This window comes from Sinocyclocheilus rhinocerous, unplaced genomic scaffold, assembly GCF_001515625.1.
Source record: "Sinocyclocheilus rhinocerous isolate Xijiao unplaced genomic scaffold, SAMN03320098_v1.1 scaffold1097, whole genome shotgun sequence".
NCBI lineage: Eukaryota > Metazoa > Chordata > Actinopteri > Cypriniformes > Cyprinidae > Sinocyclocheilus > Sinocyclocheilus rhinocerous.
Window position 1 is genome coordinate 466,640 of NW_015630974.1, and position 12,155 is coordinate 478,794.

Genomic DNA, 12,155 nt, shown 5'->3' on the forward strand with positions numbered 1-12,155 from the left:
TACCTAGAATATCAAAATCAACTGCGGGCGGCAGATCCTTTTCCTATTTAGCACCCAAACTCTGTAACAATCTACCTAGCGTTGTTCGGGAGGCAGACACACTCTGTCAGTTTAAATCTTACAGATCCAGTCTGTATCCAGTCCAGATGGTGGATCAGCACCTAGAGACAACCTCTACAGCCCTGAATGTCAGCGGAGACCATGTCAACTAGATGAGCCCCAGAGAAAGATCCCCTGCGAAGACCTCATCACCTCAATGACCATCGGCACAAGACAACGGGAAACAGACGAGTCCTCTGCACAATCTGACCTGTGTTGCAGCCTGGAATTAAACCACACCAAGCTGGTTTCGTCTGTTCAGAGGAGAACTGGCCCCCGACTGAGCCTAGTAGAGGAGAAGAAAGAAGACGTGATTGGTATGGTGGAGTGGAGCACAGCCACGGTAGAAAGCCCAGAGAAAAGAGACTCAACTGAGATCTCAGGTAAACCTTCAGAAAGTCACGTGGTCAGAGCTGCACGGCAGAATTGAATTGTTTGCTTTATTGACACACTATTTTCAAACTATTTACACTAAAGCTGCTTTGACACAACCAGTATTTTATAAAGCGCTATATAAATAAAGGTGACAAAGGTGACTACATATGTTAATGAAGATGGCGTCCACAGAGGTCATAAATGCTGTACTGTGTGTGACCCCCAGATGAGACACTGAGTTTCTGGAGGGGTATCACTGAGGTGGGGCTGATGGGGGAGGTGGTGTCCAATATCCACTCAGAGCTGTTGAGTCTGCTGAGAGGAGTTCAGCTACGCACCGATCAGAGCTCTCTACAGGACGCAGGTCAGTACGTCATCTGTGCTAGTTTAGCTCCAACCCTAATCAAACACACCTGAACCAGCTCAGATCTTCAGGACAAAAATACTCTTAAGTGAAAAGATATCAACCTCTGCAGCTCTTTAATTATTATCATTAAGACCTTTATACCAGGGTTGTCAAGCTTTTTGAATTAATTGAATTAATTAATTTAACCAATTCAATACATTTTCAGACTTGATGAGATTCACCAGGTGCATTTGGTTTTTTGGAGCATCTTGTAGCCTGTTGTTCAAGTTGATCCATGAAAAACACATTTAGTATGTCATTTAGTTGTCAGTTTATTTCAGTCCATGTTGTTGTGTTGTTATTCAAGTGTAGTGCTGGAAGTAGAATGTGGCTGAATTACTGTTCGTGAGATGCGATCATGTGGTCTCTCTTGCAGAGATTGCGGTTCTGAGTAACCTGGCACAAGTCTTTGACCTGCTGGACTCCATCAAACAAATTCTGAACGTTCGGCGGCAAATGACGGACCCGGAGCAGACGCAGGTCCTCAGAACACTGACGAGTGAGTCAAGAGACCGTAGGGACGTTTTCAGACCAGAACTTTTGAGCACGCTGAAACGTTTTCCAAACTCAGTCAAAACACACTCACTCAAACACAAGTGTCATCTCACACAAGTTACATGTTTGTATGGTAATACACTTTTCTGAACCTAAATTATATCACAAATTCCCATCATTCACATTCACAGGTTTTCTAAAAGTGTTTCTAAAACTAATGGCACAATTGAAATCATTTTGTGAAAGATTCTACTGTAGTTCCTACTATACATTCTAATTGGATGAGCTGCATATACACATTTGGAATAGCAGAGGAACACTTTATTTTGAGAGCCCACTTTAGACATTCTACTCACTATAAGTAACTTTGCAACTACATGTCAGCTAGCAGTCAGTAGCGTATTAGTGGACTGTCTGCTTAAAATCTGCTAACACTTTATTTTGATGGTCCCTCAACAGACATTATGCTGACTTAAACTCATTGAAAAAATATGCCTTTGGTGACATTTCTGCAAAGTTATATTACGTTGCTTCATGCGTGCTTTGCACCAGTTCAGTTTTATACAAAACAGGTGAAAGTGAATGTGGCGATTGTTCTTTTAAGTTGTATGTATCGTGGCAGTCTGGTGAGTGGTGGTAAAAGATTAAGGCTCTATAGTGTACCACCTACGCTAAACCCTACTCTTAATCTAACAAGTGGTGTTGACAAAAGCAAACATGGGATGAAAACGTGTTTGCTAAAGCATCCATGCCATTTTAGCTTGATTCTACGAGTCTTTGAGTCTTTTATTGACTGTTGTGATTCACGAGATTGGTACCCGAGCGCTTCACATAACAAGTGCGATGCTGTTCCAGCTGAGCTACCGATCAAGTTTAGTGTGTTAGATCATGCTTCCACACCAGATATATTAAATCCATACGCCAGATCCTGTCAGAAAATATCTGTTTTGTTTGGAAACAGAACAACTAGTCAGCAAAGTTGTCGAATATCCAAATCCTTGTCTGGTACCCAAAACTATATTTTACTGTATTAACAGTCTTCTATCAGCCAAGAAGTTGACTGAGTAAAGCCAGAAAAGAGCAGAAGCAGGAGACGAAGTGATGAAGATAAAAAAAAGTTTATTGAATAATCTTAGTTGCATATGTTTCAATGCTCAGACTTCGTCTGACCAGCACAAAACCAAGTTTTATCACACCAGAAACAGTAGCAATGGAAAATTACTGCTTCACAACATCGTCCTGTGACGTTAAAAACCTTGGAACGGAGACATTTTCGTGTTATACTTGTAAGAATTGTTTTAGACATGCCGAAAATTTGACGCTACAGCACAGCAGCTCTTCTTCTTGGTTTTCTCTGATGCACTAACTCTGCAGCAGCACTTCTTCTTCGTCGTCTCGTCTGATGCACTCACTCAACCAAGCGTTCTAACCACAACCTCGCCCCTCCCCACCCCCCAACCATTCGAATCTCCGTAGGCGGGAATTATTTGTAATGATATTCCAATGAGCCGCTTTGTGATATCACAAAGCCCGGAAAACAAACGCTGTAGTCCAAACGAGTCGTTCGTTGTAGTTCTTGAAAAGGGATTTTTTAAAAACGAAATATCTCCCTTTGGAGTAGGAAACTGGATGATGACATCGCTCAATCATCAATGAACTGACTTTAGCTGAAAAATGACTCTTTGTTATTGTCTTCTTGCATCATTGACAAACTATTTTCCTGTTTGACACTAAAGCTGCTTTGACACAACCAGTATTTTATAAAGCGCTATATAAATAAAGGTGACTTGACTTGAATACATTTGTCCTGAATGATGCAATTACACATAAAATGTACATACATTTAATTAATTGTTAAATTTTGTTAAAACAGCTGTAAGTGGCACTACTGAAGTCATAACACAAATACAGACCCAGACTACTTTATTTTGTATTCTAATAGAAATTTGTCCCAATAAAATAGCAAAATAGCACTGCACTTGCAATTGTAATTAGATAGTAAGCAACATCATAAAACTGCAGGGTGTCACACTTTTGGTTTTCTAGGAGCTCATGTTGAATGTGGGCCATTTGAATGCAGAATAAAGATGTGATTATGGGATAATCTGTGAAAGGACAGAGGATTATGACTGGGCTATCTCTGTAACCCTTCTGAGATATGTGCACTGACTTAACTTCAGCTCTCATACTCATCTGCCACAGATCCAGCTCGTGTGCTGTCCTACAATAAATTCTCTTTAGTACACACTCAAAAGTTTATGCAATGCAATAAAAAATAAAACAAAACAAACAAAAAGATTAATAAATAAACTGTAATGCTTGGCATAATGATGTGATGCTATTTTTCTTTGAAGCATTAACTTTGGATTTTGTGTGAGTGATATTATTCACTGTAGTAAAACAATGAAAACATTCACAAGTAAAAAACTAATGAAGTTTAAAAAAATAGATTTGTAAAAGTCCAACAACCTGCCAGAACAAGGGTGTCCAAACCTGCTCCTGGAGGGCCACAGTCCTGCAGAGTTAGCTCCAGCCCCAATTAAACACACCTGGACCAGCTAATTAAGGTCTTATTAGGCATACTAGAAACATCCAGGTGTGTTGAGGAAGTTGGAGCTAAACTCTGCATGACACGGGCCCTCCAGGACTGAGTTTGGACACCTCTGTGCTAGAATTTTTTGTCTTCATATATTCCACTTTGCTTCAGCTAAAGCCAGGGTTCATTCAGTAATACCCTCTCCTACAGGGAATTGTAAATCAATACGTTTCAATAAAGAAAATGAATAATGTTACTATCTGACACAAGGATGGAATTTGTAGTTCCCTTAGGAGTCAAAGCCTTTAAAATCAATCCATTTCTTTGCCATTATAGAAATTGAAAAAAAAAACATTTTTTGAAAGTGCTTAAAATATGGTTAAGCATTTAAATAAACATTAATTACTTGTCCTCAAAATTATTATTGCAACATTTCTTGCTTTCACTAACTGTATTGTATATCATGATATTGGATCACAATCTGAATCTAAATCTCACTTACAAAAAAGACACGGTGAAAATCAGCAATGTGTTAAATGTATCAATTTGACATATGCTTTTCAATTCTTCTTCAACATTGAATAATGTCCACAAGCTATTTAGAATTCTCAACGTCAAATTCTCATAATATACCAAAGCACAAAGAGGAAAGAGGAGAGGAGAGCATTCACAGAAAGACTGGAAGTAGAATGACCTTCACTAACATCAGATGGCAACAAAACCAGCACAAGTGGTAATTAAACACACTCGACAGGCATCTGTGTGCAAGTCCAGCACTACTGGAATGAATGCTCAAGGTAAACTCAAGCTTAACAAGTTGTTGAATCTTTTGTACTATATATGTGTGTGAGAAAACACAAAGCAACATTGAGCTCATGAACATCTCAAAGCTTCTTACAGCATAATTCTCATAATATACCAAAGCACAAAGAGGAAAGAGGAGAGGAGAGGAGAACATTCACAGAAGGACTGGAAGTAGAATGACCTTCACTAACATCAGATGGCAACAAAACCAGCACAAGTGGTAATTAAACACACTCGACAGGCATCTGTGTGCAAGTCCAGCACTACTGGAATGAATGCTCAAGGTAAACTCAAGCTTAACAAGTTGTTGAATCTTTTGTACTATATATGTGTGTGAGAAAACACAAAGCAACATTGAGCTCATGAACATCTCAAAGCTTCTTACAGCATTACTGCTGCATACAGTCGATGAAGCAATACTTGGAATTGGAGGATTTCATCTTGCGACTACAACGGATGCCAAATTCAAACAAAGGCAGCTCAATCACAAAGCCAAAATATTATTCCGTTTTCTAACACAAACCTTTCACAGACATGCTGTTATATTGCTGGTCTCATATCCATTCATAACCAAAACAAACTGATTCACTAATGTGTAGTGCTAGAATATCGACACTGTTGGTGCAGGCATAACAACTTGTGTAGCCTCTTATAAAAATACACACTCATACTAAAAATTTAACTATACTTGGACCTTGTGTTTAAGCACCAAGCAAAATCAGCTAACTGTAGGTAACCAGGTTAGCAGACAAAAGGTTAATAGAAAACATTTAACTTTAGATTCCTTTCATCATTCATCAAAATGCCGTTCATTGAAATACTAACAACTCATCTAACCGTTAACCCATAAGATCTGTATGTACACAAAGGTTTTTCAAACATTGCGTGATGTGACATTCAGAGCTCTGACAGCTTTATGCAGGAGTCCATCAAGTCAAAAGTATCCTGGAATGTCTCTAGCTGAAATTATAAGGTTTAGCTTCAATGCAGAGGCAACAAGGTTGAGCAGGAATTTGTGTAATCCATCAGAATCTGGTGATGACATTAGTGACAATAATCTCTGCTGAAATCCTGCCAAAAACACAGATTTCAGGCAATGACAGTCCAGCTTTTAAATAATTATTTTGCATGACGTGAGCTTGAGTGAGCCTGAAGGAGAGCCAAAAATTAAAAACAACTGTTGTCCATACATGGTCATGTCAAACTGTTCAAACAAGTTTTAATAAAACATTGTGTCTAACTGTCTGACATAGAGATCTTCAGAGGATGCATGCTTAACTAGTCTGTAAAATGAACATCAGATGGCAAAATATTTAGCTCAAATGCAGGCTGTAAAGGATGTCTGCCAATGCAATGACATGTACAATGACATTACCGCTGTATTCTTTATAGAATATTGGAGTGTCAATACCATCATGCATCATTCAGTACCATGATATTACCATCTTATAGCATCACCATATTTGTCCCTGAGCTCCACTTTATCACCAAGATCAACAGGAGACAAAACAAAGCAAAGCAAAACAAAACACAAAAATAAAGTTCTACTTTAGTTTTGCTGCTGTGTGTCACTGAATCGGCTCACACGTGGATATAATTATTTATGAACATGAACATCCAGCAGACAGTTAAAGTGTCTTCTTACCGCAGTCCTGACAGAGCACCTGACTCACATTCTTCCTCACGGTGCGCTTGGTCTCCACCGGCGGGAAAACTGCCGTGAACACGGACGTGTCATTTGTGGGTTCCATAAAGAACATGTACCGGATCCCGGTGTTGAGCTGGAAACACCTGCCACCTTCAAACCAGATGAGAGACACCACAGAGTCCTTGAGCAGCCCTCCCGCCTTCAGCTGCCACACCTGCTGCACTCTGATGCGCACCTGCCGCGACACGTTGACCGGCGACTCACCCCGCGTTTCAGTCCAGTTCCGCTCTGCACGCTCTCCCTCCTGGAGCTTCCCCTCAAACACGACCCCTGAGCGGCGCGCGAGCTCCTGCACTGACGCCGCGGGCGGAGAACAAGCGACGCTCCCACACCGGACCGCGCACGTCCACATGGACAAACATACAGCCACTCCACGGAGAGCGGAGACCGAGAAAGGACTGCGTTCTGACGGAATCGCCCGCATCCTCGCGCGCGTTTCTTGCGTTCAGCTGGATGAATTAAAGTGCACCAGAAGAAGTGAACAGAGAGGAGCGTGGGTTCTGATGGCTTTTCAGCTGATCGATCGTATTACAGGAGGCGGAGTGAGAGAGAGATCTCAGCCGCTTGCGAGGAGGATTTCCCCACCGCGACGCGACAAAGGACGGAGGGTCATCGCGTCGTGTGTGGAATTGCCGACATAATTCCCTATTTGTGCTCAATTAAATGGCTAGGGATTTGAAAATATATAAAACATGAAACACTGTCAAAACTCGAAAACTAAAAACAAAAACAAAAAAACAACCCTAAACAAAGTAATCTTCCACAACATTTAAAAGTTGAACTATAGTTAAAGTTTTTGGGCAAAATTTAAATAGCATGCGTTCTGACGGAATCGCCCGCATCCTCGCGCGCGTTTCTTGCGTTCAGCTGGATGAATTAAAGTGGACCAGAAGAAGTGAACAGAGAGGAGCGTGGGTTCTGATGGCTTTTCAACTGATCGTATTACAGGAGGCGGGGTGAGAGAGAGATCTCAGCCGCGTGCGAGAAGGATTTCCCCACCGCGACGCGACAAAGGACGGGGGGTCATCGCGTCGTGTGTGGAATTGCCGACATAATTCCCTATTTGTGCTCAATTAAATGGCTAGGGATTTGAAAATATATAAAACATGAAACACTGTCAAAACTCGAAAACTAAAAACAAAAACAAAAAAACAACCCTAAACAAAGTAATCTTCCACAACATTTAAAAGTTGAACTATAGTTAAAGTTTTTGGGCAAAATTTAAATAGCATTTAAAACAAAATCTTAATCTCAAACCATTGTTTGGCCAACAGAAACCAAAAGCCAAATTAAAGTAGGCTATAAATGTGTATAACATACTGAAAAAACATTTTTTAAAGTATAAATGTATAAAATAAAACCCGTGACAGTGATCTGACGCTTCTGAAAAATACTCTTGATCTGAGAGATGTTTAAATGTCAATATGTGGTAGCGCCCTTCAGTCTTTCTTTATTATATTATAGGCTATCATATTATAATTTATTATTTACTCTTGTCAAAATGTTGTCAGTGTATTTTACTGTTTACTTACAAAGATTATTTTGATATTGAATTTTAGCAAAATTATGAGTGTAAAAGAGAAAACAACTATTTGTGTAATTGGACACTTTGACTCAAAACCTTACAGTTACTGATATACAAAACCTTGTGACAACTAGCCCCCGACTCCTATATTCAGCTGGAAAAACTATTTTTTGGACAGGCAGTGCATATAATCAGTGATCACATTCTCTAAAGACATGTTCAGAGGTGCACTCAACCAGTAACGTACATTTATGCATTTGGCAGATGTTTTTATTCAAAGTGACTTACATTGTATTCATACTGTTAGCTACAGGAAATTAACATGCTTGGTTGTCTATATCATTGCAAAATTATTATCGTCAGCTCTTGATATAAAGTTCAATATATATGTCCAGATTTATACATATCCTGATTTTCTGTAAAACTGTCACAAATCAGGCCTCTGTGGCTCTCTCCGACCGCCACCGGAGGGCACCCTCTCCCGAGTACTAGCATTCATGGACTCCATTTCCCATACACCCCGTACCTGGGACTGATTACTGGCACAGGGGTTTTCCCTTAGCTTCCCCATTTAAGCTGCATTCGGACTCTTAGTTTTCGCGAAGTCTTGTTTTGCCACGGCTAACATCTCTGAGCGTTTTTCCCCTGTCTATTTGATCTCTCATGTATTATCTTGGACTGTTCATCCTAGTGTGATTCTCTGCCGCCTGCCCCGACCCTCGCTCTGTTACTGTTTACTCTTCTTCCAGTATGTATGAAATGTTAGAGTAATTAGGGAAATTACAAACCTTTAATTATTTGATTATTATTGTTACATTTTTATACAAAACAATGATTAACACTGGTTAGAAAAGGCAGCAGACACACAATCAGTCAGTTTTGGGGCAGACCTGACCTGTTGAAAAGAGATGTTCTTCATCCCTCCTGGGGTGGTGCCACTCTTCTCTATAGAAATATGGCACATAGTCTTAGAGTTTGTACTTGACTAACTGGGGCCCAGGTCAGGAAGCAGACAGACTGGCTAAACCGACCGTCTGCTAGCCTCCTCATGTCACAGAAATCAGTTAATACTCAGCACATAGAGACTCTTTCACCTAGATATCACACTATAGAGATTGTGTCTGTTCCCCGAACTAAAAAATACAAAAAACGTCCAAACCAAATTAAGAGTAAAAATTTAATTGATGTTCAACAAATAAAAAAACAGATGTAATACGGATAAACAAATGATAAAGCTTGGCTAATTGAATATCAGGTCCCTTTCTACGAAAGCACTTTTTGTAAATGATATGATCACTGATCATAAACTAGATGTGCTCTGTTTGACAGAAACCTGGCTAAAACCTGATGATTACATTATTTTAAATGAGTCCACCCCCCAAGATTACTGTTATAAACATGAGCCGCGTCCAAAAGGTAAAGGGGGAGGTGTTGCTTCAATTTATAACAATGTTTGAATGCATAGTTGATATTAAAAACTGGATGACGAGTAATTTCTTACTGTTAAATTCTGAAAAAACAGAGGTGTTAATTATAGGACCTAATAACTCTGCACGTAATAACCTAGAACACTGTCTAAGACTTGATGGCTGCTCTATTAATTCCTCGTCATCAGTTAGGAACCTAGGTGTGCTAGTTGATAGCAATCTTTCCTTTGAAAGCCACGTTTCTAGCATTTGTAAAACTGCATTTTTCCATCTCAAAAATATATCTAATTGTCTTCAACCAAACTGTAACCAGTTTTTATACCTTAACAAAAACATACATAGGCAATTTTAGCAAGGCCCTCTACAGTAAATTAAACCGTAAATTGACCTTGTTTGTTAATTGTTAATACTTGTTTGTTTGTTAACCTGTTTGATAATATCATTAAATAAATAAATAAATAAAACTACTCCCAAAATCACCAGAATTAAATGTTTTGATGCTGTTTTGAAAACAAATTCTTGGGGGTTTGTGTCCCAGTAATGAGTAAAGATTATGACGACAAACACGATTTTCTTTAGAATAACTTCACTGATGAAAAATCAGGAACATATATTAATATAATAAGTAGCTATTTTGATTTCATGTTGACTTTTACTGTATTCATCCAAATTGCATATGCCTTCAACTGTGCAGACGGTTCACCATTTTCTGTTTACACAACAAAGTGATGCTTCAAAAATCATCATCTCTCCAACTGGTGTTGGCCTATTAGCCACAACACTGAGAATATTGTGAGCGTGAAGGTTTACATGACGCAGACAGCTGCATCAACAGAGGAAAACCCCACACTACCCACCATCGGATTAACGTCCATCACAATTCTTCTTAAGCCATTTATACATCCCTCCAAACTCCATTTCCTTCCAGAAAGCTCTTCTTATCTCCCTGTCTTGCAATCTGTTCGGTCTTCATGCTAAATCATTTGTGCGACTCAGAGTGGGCAAGGGAACATCAGGAGGGAGGTTGTGTTTAGAGACGCCCTAATGATCTCATTTTGATCTACAGGCTTGTGTCACTGCAGGACAAAAGAGCCATGATGGACGTGCTCTTCAAATAAGCTTCTTCTATCACCATTAATCTCCACATTAACAGGTCAGAGAGATGCACACTAGACAGTAATGGCTGGAATTTACTGGAAAAGACCTGAACCGCAAATAAAAAAAATTAAGATTATACAATACATTAGTCTTTATAAAAAGCAGTATTATTACATTGTGTTAGTAATGTTTATCAATTTAATTTAACTTTTTTTCCTTTATTCTTTTTAGAAATAGAGAACAAATGTGTAAAATCTTGACAATAAAGATGACTCCATCCTGTCACACCTCCTGGACTCTCCTGAAGATCAGACGTGAAGCGCAGTGACACAGGTCATAACCTTATGACCTTAATGGCTCTGAGCTTACAAGGGGAGGTATCGGGTAATAGCCCGTGTCAAAGGTCAAGCAGAGGTTAAAGACAGTTGGCTGGCGCTAAAGCAGCACACAGCGCTCATCACTTCAGGGGAGGCTGTCTGATGTTCAGTCGTTCTAGCAGACAGGGTTACACCTGAACCAAGGGTCGGGATTCAGATTACAGCCTAAAAATCTCCTTGTTAACATCATGTGATTAGCTGTTTTAAGTCTGAAGGTGTCATATTCATCAAAAACAGTTAAACCATGTGTCACAATCAGTGGTGTAATGTAACGAAGTAATAATACTTCGTTACAGTACTTAAGTATTTTTTGGGAGTATCTGTACTTTATATTTATATACGGTAGTTTTTATATTTCAGCCAACTTTTACTCCACTGCATTTCCTAATTAAAATGTATACTTTTACTCCGATACATTTCCCCGATGCATATTCGTTACTTACTACAAAATAGTCAGAAGTCCGAAGAACTGCAGGAAAGCAAGTTTGACGAATCAGTGGTCTGGCGTTTACAAGTTAGACTCCTAAAAACACCTTTGCTCATGTGTAAACAAGTGCGCGCACAACCGCGGATGATTCATTTTCCACTCAAGTCGAGTCCGGGGTCTGCGATATACAGCATCGTCTGCAATAATGTGGTAAGTGTTTTTGTAATGATGTGCGATCTGACATTATCAAGTAGGCTATATCACCAAATCACACACGGAGTGCACGCACGTTGATTTATTAGTCTATTAAAACTCAAAATTCAAGGCATTCTAAATTGTAGACGGCAAAACAGCTTTTTATATTTAGGATATAATTTAATATAGTTGACTTAATCTATAGCACACAAAGAGTACCGTTTTTCTGCAGATATCAGCATGAACATTTAATAATCATTTTATACAAGTTCAGTAAAGCAATAAGTGACTTACATTTTAGACATAATATTGCTTGTTTTTGCTCAGTTTTGCCAACGAAATAGTTCCAAACAAAGATCACAGCACTGTTTTGCATCTTTTACTCAAGTAATATTCTAGACTTCAGCTTCTACCAAAGTCATTTTCTGGTAAGATATCTGTACTTTTACTTGAGTATGGCTTTCAGGTACTTTATACACCACTGGTCACAATGATACTTACACAGTGTTCAGAATGTTCTGAACAATAATAAAGATCAAGTGTTTTACACTGTCTATACTTTTCTGATAATTTTATTATTTTTACTACTACCGTATTGGCCCGAATATAAGACGACCCCCCCCTTTTTCCAGATGTACCTTTTGGAAAAAGGCTTTTTAAAAACCAAATCTTGTTTTTTCTCA

The 12,155-nt window shown here is 39.1% G+C and overlaps 2 protein-coding genes across 2 annotated transcripts in view; one reads left to right on the forward strand and one right to left on the reverse strand.

Moving 5' to 3' along the window:
- Positions 1–7,025, reverse strand: part of LOC107740792 (pro-neuregulin-1, membrane-bound isoform-like) — a 108,071-nt gene extending 101,046 nt beyond the window's left edge. Inside the window, exon 1 of the mRNA XM_016553293.1 lies at positions 6,361–7,025. Within this exon, the coding sequence (XP_016408779.1) occupies positions 6,361–6,847 (487 nt within the window). The 5' untranslated portion in view covers positions 6,848–7,025. The remainder of the gene's footprint in view (positions 1–6,360) is intronic.
- LOC107740786 (glucocorticoid modulatory element-binding protein 1-like) lies at positions 397–1,706 on the forward strand. Its single transcript, XM_016553287.1, has 3 exons — positions 397–482; positions 701–838; positions 1,257–1,706. The coding sequence occupies exons 1-3, from the start codon at positions 419–421 to the stop codon at positions 1,523–1,525; spliced, it is 471 nt and encodes a 156-aa protein (XP_016408773.1). The 5' UTR covers positions 397–418; the 3' UTR covers positions 1,526–1,706.
- Positions 7,026–12,155: the final 5,130 nt, after the last annotated feature.

Coding starts and splice junctions, on each gene's coding strand:
- LOC107740786 (XM_016553287.1), top strand. CDS start 419: ATGGTGGAGTGGAGCACAGCCACGGTAGAAAGCCCAGAGAAAAGAGAC. Junction 483..700: donor AGACTCAACTGAGATCTCAG/GTAAACCTTCAG, acceptor TGTGACCCCCAG/ATGAGACACTGAGTTTCTGG. Junction 839..1,256: donor GAGCTCTCTACAGGACGCAG/GTCAGTACGTCA, acceptor TCTCTCTTGCAG/AGATTGCGGTTCTGAGTAAC.